Below are 17,126 nucleotides of genomic sequence, written 5' to 3' on the forward strand. Positions count from 1 at the left end.
CTCTCCCCTTCTTCCTCTCTCTTTCTAAAAATCAATACACTAAAAACAAAACAAAAGTGAAAACCAGTTTGGTCTAAGGCTCATCGAGTGTGTGCCTGGTGACAGCAGTATCCAGTATCCAGGAATACAGTACGAGGTTTTGCAATCATAGACTGACATGATTTGGGTATAATCTGAAAGCCCAACTGGGTAAGAACATTAGAAGAAAAGTATGAGCCAACCTCACTTATCAACATAGATGCAAATGTCCCCGGTGGAATTCTTTGGCATACATAAACACCATATTAAAGATTATACTGAAGCCCGAGCTGGTTTGGCTCAGTGGGGAGAGTGTTAGCCTGCCGACTGAAGGGCCCCGGCTTCAATTCCGGTCAAGGGCACATGCCTGGGTTGCGGCTCAATCCCCAGTAGGGGCGTGCAGGAGGCAGCCGATCAATGTTTCTCTTTCGTCATTAGTTTTTCTCTCCTCCCTTCCTCTCTGAAATCAATAAAAAATATATTTAAAAAAGGTTATACTGGGCAAAATATAATATTATCAATTGAAGCTGCAAAAGAAGTCCATAAAATTTGATATTATAATTTAAAAAAACAGCATTAGCCCTAATCGGTTTGGCTCAGTGGATACAGCGTCGGCCTGCGGACTCAAGGGTCCCATATTCAATTCCGGTCAAGGGCATGTACCTTGGTTGTGGGCACATCCCCAGTAGGAGTTGTGCAGGAGGCAGTTGGTTGATGTTTCTCTCTCATCAATGTTTCTAACTCTCTATCCCTCTCCCTTCCTCTCTGTAAAAAATCAATAAAACATTTTTAAAAAAACAGCATTAACAAACTATAAATAGAACGTCTATAAGCTAATAAAGGTGAAGTCTCCTAAAATCCTACGACAAACATGAAATCTTTTTCAGGGATTTTGATAAAATGATTTAAAAGTTAATACAGAAGAGTAAAGGAACACGAATAAGAAATTTAAGAACAATGGCTTTTCACATAGAAAAAAATTAGTGTTTTTTTTAGTTCTTTCCTATCAGTAGTCACTGTATTTAATTTTATTTTTTTTCCTTTTTATTGAATTTACTAGAGGGCCAGTGCACGAAATTCATGCAGGGGGTGTGTGTCCCTCAGCCCAGCCTGCACCCTCTCCAATCTGGGACCCCTCGAGGGCAGTCAGACATCCCTCTCACAATCCAGGACTGCTGGCTCCCAACTGCTCACTTGCCTGCCTTCCTGATTGCCCCTAACTGCTTCTGCCTGCCAGCCTGATCACCCCCTAACCACTCCCCTGCCAGCCTGATTGATGCCTAACTGCTTCCCTCCCAGCCTGATTGCCCCTAACTGCCCTCCCCTGCAGGCCTGGTCACCCCTAACTGCCCTCCCCTGCAGGCCTGGTACCCCCCAACTGCTCTCCCCTGCAGGCCTGGGTCCCCCCCAACTGCTCTCCCCTGCTGGCCATCTTGTGGCAGCCATCTTGTGTCCACATGGGGGCAGCCATCTTGTGTTGGAGTGATGGTCAATTTGCATATTGCTCTTTTATTAGATAGGAGGATAGAGGCCTGGTGCATGGGTGGGGGCCGGCTGGTTTGCCTTGAAGGGTGTCCCAGATCAGGGTGGGGGTTCCCTTGGGGTATGGGGCGGCCTGGGCGAGGGGCCTGTGGTCGTTTGCAGGCTGGCCACACCTCCCAGCAACCCAAGAGGAGGCCCTGATATCTGGGATTTATTTATCTTCTATAATTGAGACTTTGTAGCCTTGAGTGGAGGCCAGGGCTGCGGGAAGCTTGGCTTCCTCTTTGCCAGGGAAACCCAAGCCTCCTGCTCACTCCGTGGCTGCAGCCATCTTGGTTGGGTTAATTTGCATACACGATCCTGATTGGATGGTGGGCGTGGCTTGGGGTATAGCGGAGGTACAGTCAATTTGCATATTACTCTTTTATTAGATAGGATTAGGGTGACACTGGGTAATAAAATTATACAGATTTTAGGTGCAAAAAAATTAGCTTTCTCTCACCACTCACCATATACAAAATAAAATTCCAGGTCTATCTGGGAAAAACAAAACTGTTGAATTATTTTTTAAATTATAGAATACTATCCTACGTCTCCAGGAAGGTAAAAGGCTGTCTTAAGACATAAAAAGCAAAAACTGTAAATTAAAGTTGACCACTTGAACAATGGAAATTTTTATGTTAAAAAATGTACTACTGTGTGTATGATTAAAAAGTAAAACAATGGACTGAGAAGCTGTTTGCCTGATATAACAGAGGACAGTGTGGTGGTGACTTGCTCGGGCTCAGAAGCGAAATTGCCCCCCAGTGGTGTCATCTTGGGTTGCTACAGCATCTCTCTGTGCCTCGTTTTCCCTGTCTTTGAAACGGGGGTGGAGCTTTTCTAAGGATTAGAGGAATTAATAACCCTAAAAGCACTCAAGCTAAAGCCTGGCACAGAAAATGCTAGTTGCTGCTATTAAGGAACACTTGTGAATCGTTAAGAAAACCCTACGCAGTTAAATAGCATTCATCACATTCCCAAGCAGACAGCTGACCCAGCCACGGTCGGCTCCTGTGCGGATGGAACCACAAGTCCCTCACTCAAGGAGGAGGGTCCTGCAGGGCCCACTGTGACTTGAAGGGTGCCCTGTTCCCCGAGGGCCCGCAGGGAATGCTGTGAGTTCAATGCCAAGCTCCCAGGAAGACCCCAGGACCTGAGATCCCAGAGCAGCAGCCGTGAGTTCGTACTCGCAGACTCTTTTTGAAAAGACCGGAGAAAGAACCGAAGTCCGGGTTCTGGCCTTGCCTTGACTGCTGAGCTACTAGATCTGTGGCCAAGAACGGGGACTTGGTCCCGCTCAGCCTCCCTGCGCTCATCCGCGAAGAGGGGTCGAGGGGAGGACCTCTTCAATGCTGTTTAGCACGAGGCTGGGCCCCGGGGCCCATGCACCTGACACGGGGCAGTGGGATGACTTAAGGACTTTTCTTAGAATCAAGTTCCAGAATTTCCAGTGCTTCCAGAATTAGGGGCAAAGATACAGGCTCCCCCTTGGCAGCCACTCCACCGACAGTGCAAGGGGCGTCCCAGGAAGTGCCTGGTAACCCCATCCGCTTCAGGGTTTCACAGGAACTTAATCTGGGCTACGTCCTGCATAGTCCCTGGTCTCCAGGGGGCTGAGCTCAAGAACCCCGTGCTGTGACCTACGTTGGGACTGACCTCTTGGCCATGTCAGCTGAGGTCTGACTCTTCCAAAGGCAAAAAAAAAAAAAAAAAAAAGAGCCGAAACTGGTTTGGCTCAGTGGATAGAGCGTCGGCCTGCGGACTCAAGGGTCCCAGGTTTGATTCCGGTCAAGGGCATGTACCTTGGTTGCGGGCACATCCCCAGTAGGGGGTGTGAAGGAGGCAGCTGATCGATGTTTCTCTCTCATCGATGTTTCTAGCTCTCTATCCTTCTCCCTTCCTCTCTGTAAAAAATCAATAAAATATATTAAAAAAAAAAAGAAAAGAAGAAAAAAAGAAAAGAGAACTAGGTTTGGGTTTTGGTACAAAACAACATAAAAACAACCAAACAAGCAAACACAAAAGCCTGCCAGGCTAGGGAGCAGAGACGGCGGGAGGAGGCCTGGCCCCGAAGCGCTCTGCTCGCTCCGTGTCCGCCCCGAGCCCGAGCCCTGCCACTTCCTCTTCACCCCAAGACCTTGCCTACGACCCCAACATTTGGCCAATGTCTGGTCTAAAGACCACGTCAGAAGACAGAAGTCACCTCCGTGGCTTTGCCTTACCGTACGGTAAGGGTGTCCGCGTGGGGCTAGGCCTTGAGCTCCGACAGGGTGTATGCGCTCTGCGGAGTTGAGAGGTCACCTCTCCTTACCTCCCAAATTTGTTCACCAAGAAGCCGACCATGAGGGACCCGATGAGGCCTCCAAAGGGGAACATGGACACAGAAAGAGACCACAGAAGCGTCAAGTTAAAGTCGGTCAAGTAGTAGGTCTTCCGATCATAGTAGGTCTCGTTGTAAAATTCTTTCATGAGCTGCGGAAGGAAGCAGAACAGGAGGCCCGGTTTTGCAGACAGAGCAACGTAAGCTGTTGGGCCCACAGGGGACAGCGGGGCTCACGGGTGTGGACATTGTTAGGTGCAGGAAGCGGGGGAGGACAACGCTGTATGAACAGCAGGGGCAGGGCCCCCTGGGCAGGGCTCCAGGCCTCTGGGAGGCAAACTGCCCGGGTGTTTCTAACACCAGAGAGGAGGGACTCCGGTCTTCCAGGTCAGTGGGTGATCCCTGCCGCTCCGGACTCCTCCGTAGATGGCAAGGCTGCGGGAGATCACGGCCAGCCCCCCGGGGGTCCAGCCAGCCCTGGGCCCGGGGCTCGTCCCCGGTCCTGTGCCCGCCAGTCCCCTGTGCCCGCGAGGGTCCCTTTCCTCCAGGACCCACTGCTTGCCCTCCACGTGTGTGCAGTCCCACCCTGGCGCCTCCCCTGCCCCCCGGGGCCCGGGCTGCTCCAACCCACCTCCCTGGGTCGTGGGGGCCGGGTCTCGCTCCCCGCAGAGACCTACCTGGGAAGGGGAGTTGATAGCGGCCACATTGTACCCGTACTGGAAGGAGGACCCGAAGGCCGCGATCAGCGTGGCCAGGGCAAGCACCAGCGTCAGCCTCTGCGGGAGGAGAGGTCACGGTGAGGTCAGGGGGCCGAGGGGTCCCGATTTGGTTCCACGTCTTGTAGGAAGACCGGATGGAACCGGAAGATCTGCATCTTTCATCGGCTCCCTGGTCCTGAAACCCGCCCGCTGCTCACCTGGGGTTAGGCAGGCTTCCCCCACGGGAGCACTCGGGGCTGGATAATCCCGTTATGGGGGGCTGTCCTGTGTGCGTTGTAGGAGCACGCCTCCCCCATCTGTGGATTAGACAACCCTAATCTCCAGGCATTGCTAAATGACCCCCCCCGGGGGGCGTTGCCCCCGGTTGAGATGCATTGGGTCAGAGGGACCTACTCGAACACCCCATCCATGCATTCCTGCTGCGTGGCTGCATTTGCCAACAGCCCTAGAACTCAGAGAGGAAAAATGCAAGCGATTTAAACGATTTAGGACCACTGAGCACGTCCCTGAGCCCCTGCACTTGCGCTGAAACAGGCAGAGGGCGGCGTGAGAAGCTGGGGACCCTGACACACACATAACCCCTGACACGCGAGGAAACCGAGCCTCCATCTAAGGCAGTCCTTCGTGCCGAGCGGGAGAAAAATGAAGCGGCAAGAACTTTGCTCTTAGACTCTGCAGATCTCACTTTGAATTTGCCCATTGCCACCTTCTAGCTTAATTTCCACCATCTTCAGTTTAATCTTCATTATTTTTTAATTTATTTTATTGATTTGAGAGAGAGAGAGAGAGAAACATCAATGTAAGAAACATCAATCAGGCCACCTCCCACATGAGCCCCAGTTGGGGATTGAACCTGCTACCGGGGCATGTGCCCCAACCAGGAATCAAACCCGCCACCCAGGATGATGCCCGGGATGGTGCTCCAACCCATGAGCCACACCAGCCAGGGCAGTTTCCTCATCTTTAAAACAGTGAGGATGGTAACACGCCCAGAGTTACTGCAAGGATGAGTTAGAAAAGCATCCAGCCGCAGAGAGGATCTGCTGCCTGGGCTGGGCCGGACACGACTGTTGGGAGCCTCCATTCAAGACCTTCATTCACGCTCACCCTGCCACGTGGGCACAGGCCCCTCGGGGGCAAGCCGGGCGCTCCTGTGGGCCTGTGGGCAGTGCCCGGTCTGATCTAAAGAGGACCTCCTGTGAGAAGGGAGGAGCCGGACGGATAGAGGACAGAGGATGTCCCGAGAACAGAGGAGCCAGCCCCTCAGAGCAGGAGCGGACCTGCCAGGAGCCCTGGTCAGGGCAAAGCCGCGGGTGAAACTCCGCCTTCTCCTCCCCCGTCCGCCAAATGAATGGGCAGCGCTTAACTCCCCAGAAACTCTGGCGAGGGAGGTCAGAGCCGCAGACAAGCAGTCTGTCAAGGAGCGGTGGGCTCCAGTGTGCGGTCCTCAGCCCTCACCGTCCTCTGGGGCCAGTGGGGGGGGGGTGAGGGTGACAAAAGGGGGGGCAGGTGATGGTGCCCAGGAGGCAAGGCGGGTTCCAGGGCTGTGGCCACCTTACCCTGTATTTTCTCAAGGCAGGAGGCACCCCCCAGCACATACCCACATGCACCCCACCTGCGATGTAGGACAGGCAGGGCCCTTCTCACTCACTGGGATGTCAAAATCACTAAGACAGAGAATAAGGCGTGTTGACAGAGGTGGGGATTTCTGGTAGGAACGCAAAACGGCGCAGCCACTTGGGAAAAGTCAGCCAGTTCCTCGCCAAATTAAACGTAGTGTTGCCAAATGACTCAGCAATTCCGCTCCTAGGCACGGACCCCAGAGAAATGAAAACATGCTCATATAAATCTGAACATGGATGTTCACAGCAGCATTATTCATAACCGCCCCAAGCGGGGACAACCCAGATGTCCATCCGCTGATGACCGGATAAACAAAATGCGGTCTCTCCATGCAATGGAGTATTATTGGGCCATAAAAAGGGATGACGCGCTGACACACGCTACAGTACGGACGAACCTAAACACATGATAAATGGAAGAGGCCAGCGACCTCCTGCCTGGTTCTCACGCTGTGAACTGTCCGGGACAGAAAAATCCATAGACACAGGAGATAAATTAGTGGTTGCCTAGGGCTGGCGAGAGGAGGCAGGGATGGCGGGGAATGTGGAGTGGCTAAAAATGAGTATAGGTGTTTTAGGGCTGATAAAAAACATGTTCTAAAGCTGCTTATGGTGGTGGCTGCACAGTTCTGTGAGTTGTATACTTTAAACCAGTGGTCGGCAAACTCATTCGTCAACAGAGCCAAATATCAACAGGACAACGATGGAAATTTCTCTGGAGAGCCAAAGTTTTTAAACTTCTTCTAACGCCACTTCTTCAACATAGACTCGCCCAGGCCGTGGTATTTTGTGGAAGAGCCACACTCAAGGGGCCAAAGAGCCGCATGTGGCTCGGGCGCGAGCCGCCGTTTGCCAACCACTGCTTTAAACGATGAATTGTATGTTCTATTCTCACTAAAGGTAATGTATGAAAAAAGCATGTAAAAGAAAGCCAGGGCTTACATTTCTTTGTTCTCTTCTGGTCCTTTTCTTCCCTTTGGGATTTGGGAGAAGCTGGAACCACCTCCCTCGTGCCCACGCTCCCGTTCTGCCTCGCGCTGAGGACCTGAGACTCCAGTGAACACCCATCTCCAGGGCCGGCCCTCCGGCAGGTGTGGGTGAGGAGGCGGGAAGGAAGCCTGCCACGTCAGCTCCTTTAGGCACCTGCACCCACACCCCCTCCCCACCATCGCAGAACGCTCCGCCTAAGACTCCCCTCGCCGGAATCTCCAGGCAGAATGCAAATATCCCTGGAAAAGTGAGTGTTGTCAGCACTGACGTCATTTTACCACACTGTGGAACCCCAAGTTTTACAAAGAGAGGTCCACGTTGCGGGGTGTGTGGGGGGGGTGAGGCTGGCGGTGCCTTGTCTTATCACTGGGTTTCGGAGCCCAGTGGCTGCAGCCCAAGAGCATGGGGTCGAATCCCCGCTCCCCTGCTGCTGGCTGTGTGGCCTTGGGCCAGTTGCTGAGCTGCTCTGTGTCCCGGTTCCTTCACCTCTAAAATGGGGGCAACGAGCCCTAGCCAGTTTGGCTCAGTGGATAGAGCATCGGCCTGTGGACGGAAGGGCCCCAGGTTCGATTCCAGTCAAGGGCACACCCAGTGTGGGGCTTGCAGGAGGCAGCCAATCAATGATTCTCTCTCGCCATTGATGTTTCTCTCTCTCTCTCCCTCTCCCTCTCCTCTCTGAAATCAATAAAAAAATATTTTAAAAAAAAATGGGGACAATGACACTACCTTCCTCACAGGATTGATGTGAAGAATAAATGAGTTCATCCCTGGCCGGTTAGCTCAGTGGTTAGAGTGTCAGCCTGTGGCCCTCAGGGTCTTGGGTTAGGTTCCCTGTCAAGGGCACGTACATCGATCTCAGGTTCCCCATGTCAATGTTTCTCTTTCTCTCTCTTCTTTCTCTCTCTCTCCCCCTCCTCCCTTCATTCCACTCTCTCTAGAAATCAATGGAGGAAATGTCCTCAGGTGAGGATGAAAAAGAAAAAGAATAAAGGAGGTCAGACACAGGGACGGGCAAAAGGAGGTTGACGGTTGTTGGTTTGGAAAACGACCTGCCGGTGTGAGGACGACCAGAGCTCGTTAACCCAGAAGACGGCGCGGTGGCACGGGGCACTCAGGTACAACCTCTAAGTGCTCACGGGGCCTACTCGCCGCCCCCAGCGCGCTTGGCACAGAGTTCTTTATTGTCAGCAATACCCACTGCTGCCCGCCCCGTGTGTAAAACGCTCAGAGCCACACCTATCGCCGCTAATTATTAACGGTGAGGACCCGAGGGAAAGTTGCTTGCTCAATGCCGCTGAACTACTGTAGTTGGAGGCGGGGGTGGGGGCGGGGGGGGGGGGAACGGGAGGAGAGGGGGAGAGGTGGAGAGGGGATCACTCCACACAAAAAATATGCATTCTCATTTCCAAAGCACTTAGGCATTTTTTTTCTAATCCATTTTATTGTTTTCTTTTGACTAGAGGTCTCTTTCCCGGCAGAAAGTCCTTGAGGCACATCAGAGGGATGCTTTTCTCGTTACATATGAGGACCCGAAGGCCAGGGGTCCGGGGCAGGCAGCCCCCAGGGACAGAGAGCCGGCGGGGCCAGCCCTCGCAGCCCGGCCCGCTCCCTGCAGCCTCCGCCGGGCCCTCCCCTGCTCCCTGGCTCCCAAGCCTCCCCTCCGCTGGGCTTAATGATTTGCAGACTCTTACAATTAGTCACCCCTGGGAGAGTTTTGCTTTGATTTCTCCCAGGAAGCTCAGCACGTGCCCAAAGGGGCAGGTCCACCCTCAGGCGGCCCCGGGGGGAAGCTGCACTGCCCCGGGGGCTGGAGGCTCCCTCCCCCGGAGAATCGAGGCGGCAGGAAGCTGTGATCGGCCAATACCTTTTGCATGTGAACATTTTAATTATTTCTTCAGATGTATTGTCCACTGTCAGGCACCACCACATGGGGGCGTTTCCATCTTCGGCACTCACCTGGGGGGGACACACCTGGGCGGTGCATTGCTCTTGGAAGAGGGGCCAGAGACCAGACCAGGGCCTCCCGTGACCGCCCCAAACCCCTCAGTTCTCGTGGCCTCCCAGTCCCTTTTCGGTAGAGTAGAGGGGCTCACACTGTCTTAGTTGTGAGAATCAATCAAAAATCAATCAATCCAGGTGCCGGTGCTCAGCGGTCTCGGAAGCAGTGATTCTCCTTGGGACGGGGGTGCCACTGGCAGCCGGGGAGGGAGACCAGGGATGCCCCCCCCCCCCAGCACACAGGGCAGCCCCCACAGCGGAGAATCACCCGGCCCAGATGTCAACAGTGCCCTGCTCTAAGCGATGACCAAAAAGTCAGAACATTTATGGGGAATTCATTGTGTGACAGGTAATTTACATGCACCCTGCCATTTAACGGTTCCAGCAGCCCTAGGAGATGGCATGGTTATTATACCCACTTTATAGATGAGAAAACTGGGGCGCAGAGCGGCTACATCACTTGCCCAAGTCCCCACATGGAGCCGGAATGAATTCCAGGTACCTCTACCTCCCCGTACAGAGCAGGCTCCAAACCTGCCTCTGGCCAGGGTCTCACAATCATAACCGAATAAACAATAATTTGCCCAGATATGGGCTTCTCCTCCCACAAATATAAGCACATGCTGTTGTGGTGAACAAAATACAAGTCCTGAAAAGCACTCATAAATTGAAATTATCTTTCTGTCTATGCATTTCCCTCCAGCAAGACACTCTAGAGCAGTGGTTCTCAACCTTCCTAATGCCGCGACCCTTTAGTACCGTTCCTCGTGGTGTGGTGACCCCCAACCATAAAATTATTTTCGTTGCTACTTCATAACTGTAATATTGCTACTGTTGATGAATCGTCATGTAAATATCTGTGTTTTCCGATGGTCTGAGGCTCTACAGCAGCGGTTCTCAGCCTGTGGGTCGCGGCCTTAGGGAGGTTGAGAACCGCTGTTCTAAAGGTCTAACAGCAGGTCCAGAAAAACCTTTGTCTCTAAAAAAGGGGGGGGGGGGGCGGGTCTCATCATCTAAGAGGCAGGGAACCTCCGCTGCAGGTGTGAATTCCATTCACCTCTTGCAGCGTCTTTTCTGCGTCTAAATTCATGTTTGTTATGTTTCCTGCTGAAAAGGTTAATTGTAAAAGTCTGACGCCAAAATCAGAACAAAAGAGGAAAGCCCCCTCACCAGCCATGTCTAAGGAGTTTGTGGCTGGTTTTGGGGTCCCTTCACCGCAGGTTCTTTTGGTGAAGGAAGTTGGGACAAATGAACCCCCCTGAGTCCCTTCAGTTTGGCTGCAGGCACCGGTCCAGGCTGCTCCAGCAGCAGGATTCCCAAAGGATCTCAGATCCCAACGCCCCAAACGCCTCCTCTCTCTAGTCCCCGCAAACGCCCAGCTGCTGGGTGAATGCTGAGGGCAGGTCACCCGCAACAGGGCTCCCCCGGCCCGAGCTCCCAGGAGGTCCCCCTGCAAGGCTGCCCGGCCCGGGGGCTGCTCCACGCCCTTCCCCGGAAGCCCACTTACCCCTTCCCTCTTGACCGTGCCCTCCTCCATCCTCGCTCTGGGAAGACGCGCCGCTCACTTGCTTCCAGCCAGCAGAGGGGGGGCACTGCGTGGAGACAGAGAAGGCCTGGCTGCACTTTGGCCGGTCAAGTCCTGGCCAATCCAATCGCGTTTTTATAGCCCGAAGCCCAGTAACCCTTTCAGGAACCCCAGGGCCGCCTCCTCTCACTTCTCCTTTCAAATGCCTGGGGCTCAGCTCAGCAAGTGGGCACACGGCCACACACAGCCACCCGGGGCTGCGGGCCCAGCGCCTTCCTGCTGGGCACACAGTCTGCGGTCCCCACGGCGAGCGCCTCGCCAGCCAGGCCCGCGGTGAGTGACTGGAAGGGTTATTTCTGTCACAAACACATGGGAGGAAAGCAAGAGCTGCCATCCCCTCAGCACTGGGTCAAGGGAGCCAGAGTGGCCCCAGGAAGTGGTCCCTGCCAGGCAGCCGCGCCCCCCCCCCCAGCCCGGCCTCCCCCCATCTCTGCCCTTCTGACCACGCAGCACTTCCTCGGAGGGTTTATTTCCCCTCAGAGGTGGCCCAGAGCGGTTATTCTCTGTGTAATGATCACTATTGAAAACGCAATCGATCTTTCCGAGCCCTTTATCAGCAGGGCAGGGAGGGTGAGTCACGGATGCTGGTCTGGGTGCTCCACGTGTGGCCAGGCCACCGCCAGGCCCCCTGCGGGCACGTGCTCAGTGGCCCCGGGCCACAATCCAGAGCAAAGTCCCGGGAGGCTGCACACTGGCATCTGCGCAGGACAGGTGCTCGCCGTGTGTGCCGGGCACCCGATCCCATTCCTCTGGCCACGGCTTCGCCGCCTTCACCTTCAAGTGAGATTACCTGCGAGTCAGGCGCGGCTCCGGCCTCAGCAGCAACCTTGGCGATTGTGGTCGGGCTCCGCCGTGTGGGGGACTGCGGAGAGGGTGACGGTGTAATAACTCCTGTGCCTGTGTGTGCATGTGCATGTGCATGTGCGTGTGCGTGTGTGTGTGTGTGTGTTGCAGGGGTGGGTGGTCCCTATGTCCCTATTTGAAAGGGAGGACTGGCCTGACCTGCGTGGCTCAGTGGTTGAACATCGACCTACAAACCAGGAGGTCATAGGTCGATTCCCCATCAGGGTGCATGCGGGGGTTGCGGGACCGATCCCCAGTGTGGGGCGTGCAGGAGGCAGCCGATCAATGATTCTCTCTCATCATCGATGTTTCTATCTCTCTCTCCCTCACCCTGCCTCTCTCCAGCCCGAAGGCAACAATTTCCACCTAAAGCTTGGGAAGGCCGAGGCTTCCAACAGTTTGGAAGAGTTATAAAAACGTCTCCAAGGAAAATGCACTTCAGGTGGGAGGAGGGGGCTCAGCCACTGGGAGGGAAGGGGAAGCTACAGGCGGTGCAAACAAAAATCAGTGTCCCAAGTTTGCAGAAGTCAGGCGGGGGGTGGGGAAACCGGAACACCTGCCCCCCCCCCCCCCCAAGTCTGCCTCCCGCCTTCCCCGCGCCTCGGGCCGAGGGGAGCTGCGCCCGGAGTGACGGGGATGCAGACACTCCCCACCCTGCCTCGACTTCCCCGACGGGAGACCAGGCCCCCGGGTGTCCCCCTGGGCGGGTGGGGCGGCGGTACCTAGCTCCTGCCCGTCCCGGGAACCCCACGCACGGGGTGTCGTCACCAACGCCTGCGGGCAGGAGCGCAGCGCGAGGATGGGGCGGGCGGTGCGGCGTGATGCGGTCATCGCCGCGGGGCGCGGGCTGGAGCGGCCCAGGCGCCCTCCCGGCCTCCTCCTGGCCCAGGACCCTCGAGGGGAGCCCAGCGGCCTCCAGCCGCCCCCCCCCCCCCCCCCCCGTCCCGGGCAGCATGAGGCCTGGCGGAGGCCAGGAGGCCCCGGGGCGGGGCTGGGGTGGGGGTGGGGGTACGGGAGGATGGGGGGAGGGGGGAGGGGTGGCCCCTGATCAGAGGCGGGGATGGTCCCCACCCGGGGTCCTTCCAGGCCCCTGCCTCCGGCTGACCTGGGGTGTGTGGTCCGGTTCGCCCCCTGCAAGTGGTCTTTTTGGTTTCCGGAACTTTCATGTTCGTTTATTACCCACCGGAGCCGAAACCCGGCGTGGCCTCCGCGTCCCACCCGCGGCGTGGCCTCGCCCTCCCGCCGCCCCTGCCTCTGTGGGGCGTGGACCAGAAGGGACGCGGCCAATGGAAGGCGAGTCTTGCCTCGGGGTGTCCAGTGACTAATACGCAGCAGTGATTAGCCCGGGACCTGTGTCTGATGGCAGGTAGCAGGCTCAGGTGTGTCCCAGGAACACGTATTAGTATTTCCAGGGAACTGACTTGTGTTTTGAAACGACCTCTGATGAGAGCCAAAGCATCATTTTTCAGGTTCAGGGGAAAGTGGGTAAGTTGCAGGGGCCACACCCGGTTCCAGCCAGGCCGTCCGGACTTCTTCCCCGCCCCCCACAGTGGGATCCATCCCAGGGACATCATCTTAGGGTTCCATCATCTTAGGGTTCCTCTTTCCCAGAGGGCCCTGCGTTAGGTCCTCCCGCTGAAAGCCTGGCCAAGCACCCTTGCTCGCCAAGGATTCTGACATGAGGATGCTGGTCTCAGATCTCCACTCCCAAATCGCTTTTACTATTTATTACTAGCATCTACTATGTTATGAAATGTGTCAGCACACAGTTTGAGAGGACTTACCAGAATCTGGAAACAGTGGTTCCCCTGGGATGTGGGGTTCCAGATGACTTGAGTCCTCGCATAGGCTTACATTTATTTTACGGAGCCAGCTACTGTGGCAGAGGGGGTGCCACGGGGCGCAGAAGATAAAAAGGGCCCCGGCCTCATGCGACTTAACTCTGGGTGAGGAAACATTACTTGGTCAAATAAGCACATTGATGAATTGATAACTACACACGGGCTCTAAAGACCGGGGAGCCGGTGGGGGTGGTCAAGAAAGGGTTCCTTAAAAAAGCGAGCTTGAGCTGAGATGGGAAGGAAGGATGGAGAGAGCTTACCCAGGCAAAGGGGGTAGGGATGGGGCGGTAGAGAGAGCCTCCCAGACAGGGAACAGTTGGTGCCAAGGCCCTGTGGTAGAAGAGAGTGTGAGGCCGTCAAGAGATTGTAAGGTCAGCCCGGCCGGTGTGGCTCAGTGGTTGAGCTTCCACCTATGAACCAGGAGGTCATGGTTCGATTCCCAGTCAGGGCACATGCCCAGGTGGCGCACTCGATCCCCAGTAGGAGGCAGCCGGTCAATGATTCTCTCTCATCGTTGATGTTTCTCTCTCTCTCTTCCTCTCTGAATCAATAAAAATGTATTCAAGAAATTGTAAGGTCAGTGTGTTCAAGAACACAGAACGGAGAGGAAGAGTGGAGGGAGAAGGAAGCTGGTGAGATGGGCGGGGCCAGACTATAGTTAGCCCTGGTGGGCCTTGTGAAGGAGCTTGGATTTTGTTCTAGGAGCAGAGAGAAGGCATGGAGAGTTCTGGAGAGTGCTCAGGCTTGTGTTTTTAAAGGTTAACCACCCCTTGAGGGGGACAAGAGGCCGATGGGTTTGGGGAAGAGGAATGGGGGCAGTTCTTGCTGTAGAATAGCTGAAAGATGATGGTGCAAGAGATTAGAGGACACATTTGAGAGAGGATGTAACGTTGATGAAACTTGGTGACTGACAGTATGATGCGGAGGGGAAATAAGAGAATTTTCTAGATTAGTGCTGGAATAAAAAGAAAAAGAAAAAAATAACCTTTTTGAAAATGAAGCTTTTTCAGAATTGAAAAAAGTTTACATAGGAAAATTTAACCAGAACGTAACATGTTGAATTAGCACCTCAAAGCAGACTGGCAATCCCTGGGTTGTTTTGAGACCAGGGAGCGGGTGGGGGTGGTCAAGAAAGGCTTCATTAAAAAATCGAACTTGAGCTGAGATGTTTCTATCTCTCTCAAGCACTTCAGGTCACTGGCGGTCTCACCTCTACTTAGGAATGTTCTGGAATTTTAAAGTTTTGCCATGGGCTTCAATTGTAGACTGCTGTGGCTCCCCAAATCCATTTGCTCAGTCCCTCTCCAATAGTAACGGAATTATCTGGGGGAGAATCTGCGGCTGCCCAAGATAAAGACTGCCTCTCCCCATCATCCCGGTACTTGGGTGGACACATGACTTGGTTCTGGCTAATGCCACATATGCAAAGGTGTCATGTGGTGCTTCCAGGAACCTTGCTCTCTTCTCTGCCCCTTTCTCCACCCCTGCTGCCTAAAATGAGGGTGCCCCCGGCACTGACCACGCGGGTGAGGCCACACGGAACAGAGCAACAAGAGGGTAGGAGCCTGGGTCCCTTGCCCTGTGGGGCACTATGTCAGCCCGGGACCACTGCCTGAACTTAACATGAAATACTCCTCCATTTTGTTTCCTGTCGCTTGCAGCTGAGCCTGATTCTCACTGATAGAATCATCAAACATTTGCTTGAAAACCTGTTAGGACAGAAAACGGGGAGGGAGCCTAACCCTTGAAGAAGCTGTGAGACATTTTCATTGACTATGGTCTGGGTCAAGTTTAACTTTTTGATGAAAGTGCCAGGAGCCAATTCCAGCATGTCATAATTACAAGAGTTTTATCAAAAGGTTGATGAAACTTGGGGGCTCAACAAGGGCTGAGTCACATATGTAATTACCTGTTGGAACGGCTGGAAAGGCACTTTCCCCAAACCTGAATAGGATGATTGTCTGCTATCAGACAGCTCAGGGTATCTTAATCTACATGTTATTTCCTCCTGTTGGCCAAACACCTGAACAGCTATAGGCTATTCCCCAATCTGACAATGCTTCTGTACCCTACCCTTTGAAGTGTATTATCTCCACCTTGCCTTAGGACAAATTGTGTTAATAAAAAGCAAGGGTCCTGAGTCAAGGGAAATCTTTAGCTCCTTTAGCTGAAGCTCCTCTGACCCCCAATGCCTTTCAAAACTATCTTTCATCTTTGGACTCCTACTTCATCTATGCACAGCCTTTCTCCAGATTGCTGAACTCTTCTTTTTTTTTAAAAAAAAAAATAATAATTTATTGATTTTTTACAGAGAGGAAGGGAGGGGGATAGAGAGCTGGAAACATCGATGAGAGAGAAACATCGATCAGCTGCCTCCTGCACACCCGCTACTGGGGATGTGCCCGCAACCAAGGTACATGCCCTTGACCGGAATCGAACCTGGGACCCTTCAGTCCGCAGGCCGACGCTCTATCCACTGAACCAAACCGGTTTCAGCTGAACCCTTCTTAATGCTGGAACAAGAACCCCGACATGAAAGGGCTCCCCCCTTGGGAATGAACGGCCTAAAGACCCTCATCTTAAAGGAGAAATGTGGACCCCTGAGCTGCTGGGTGCGAACCTCAGCGGAGACTTACCCAGGCTGCTGACTTCCTTAAATGGCACTTGTTTTTGTTCGCGTTCTGGTTAAGAACTTGCACAAATCCGAGTGGCCTGCCTCAACTCCAGTTTCCCCTGCATCCCTGCTGTTTCCATGTGCCACATGGGAGGACGCGGGGTTCTCCAGGGACGCGTGTGCCACATCAGAGCAGAAGCCTGCGTGTGCCTCAGAGGGCACAGGAGGAGGCTGCTCCCCGGGCACCCTCTCCTGGAGATGCGCTGCTGTGTCTTTTGCAAATATTCTCTCCGTCGGTGGCCTGTCTTCTCCTTCTCTTGACAGTTAATGTATTTTTAACTTCACAAAACCCAGAAAGTAGAACAAATAATCAAGCGGCATTTTGGAGGAGTGAAGTTCCCAGGATATAGCAGTTAAAGAAGAAGAAAAAAAGAGATTCGAAGGCAGGGCTGTGTGGGCTGGGCAGACCCGCTCAGAACCAGGCCGCTGCCCTCGGGGAAGAGCCGTGTGACCCGCTGTCCCTGCCCCCGACGCCTGGAGCTGCCGCTGCAGCGGGCAGAGGCGTGCTGGGAGGACTCAATGCTGGGGTGTCCCCCTCATGACAGTTTGGCCCCAAGCCGTGGGTCCTTGGAACCCGGACCTGTTGGTACCATATGGGACAGGGCCTGGGACTCTGTGTTCCAAAGCCATGGTCCCCCGCCTACTTGACTCCACGTCCCCACAGGGAAGGGTCCAGACGCCTACTCCAGGTCCCCACGTGGAAGGCTCTGGGGAGCCACCCTGCCCCACCGCCCCCCGTCACAGGCCATCCGTTTACCAAACACGAAAAGGGAACATAATTTACTTTATTTCATTTAAAACAGCAGGACTTTGGCCTCAACCTAAATGGTCAGGGTGTTCATTACAGTTTTGCACGTGCAAAGAAACCTCCCGCTATGTTGTGATGCCATAAAAGGGACATTTGTAAAAATATTTCTTCTTGTCGTGGACATGTGGGGAGCTCTGTTTGTAACCTCAGTCCGGGCCAAGTAATAACCTTTATTAAAAAGTCA

The 17,126-nt window shown here is 54.1% G+C and overlaps 1 protein-coding gene across 2 annotated transcripts in view; it reads right to left on the reverse strand.

Annotated features, from left to right (window-relative positions):
* LOC103295409 (solute carrier family 2, facilitated glucose transporter member 5) overlaps nt 1–17,126 on the reverse strand; it is a 40,724-nt gene that overhangs the window by 6,559 nt on the left and 17,039 nt on the right. Inside the window, exons 1-5 of one of the 2 annotated variants that reach the window (XM_054720479.1) lie at nt 13,404–13,472; nt 11,567–11,638; nt 10,699–10,783; nt 4,540–4,638; nt 3,854–4,014 (exon numbers count right to left, since the gene is read on the reverse strand). In XM_054720479.1, coding sequence (XP_054576454.1) covers nt 3,854–4,014; nt 4,540–4,638; nt 10,699–10,728 — 290 coding nt within the window. In that variant the 5' untranslated portion in view covers nt 10,729–10,783; nt 11,567–11,638; nt 13,404–13,472. Of the gene's footprint in view, nt 1–3,853; nt 4,015–4,539; nt 4,639–10,698; nt 10,784–11,566; nt 11,639–13,403; nt 13,473–17,126 lie in introns of those variants that run through there. The other variant, XM_054720480.1, reaches the window with a different exon arrangement.

Source organism: Eptesicus fuscus, chromosome 9 (genome assembly GCF_027574615.1).
Source record: "Eptesicus fuscus isolate TK198812 chromosome 9, DD_ASM_mEF_20220401, whole genome shotgun sequence".
Taxonomy (NCBI): Eukaryota; Metazoa; Chordata; class Mammalia; order Chiroptera; family Vespertilionidae; genus Eptesicus; species Eptesicus fuscus.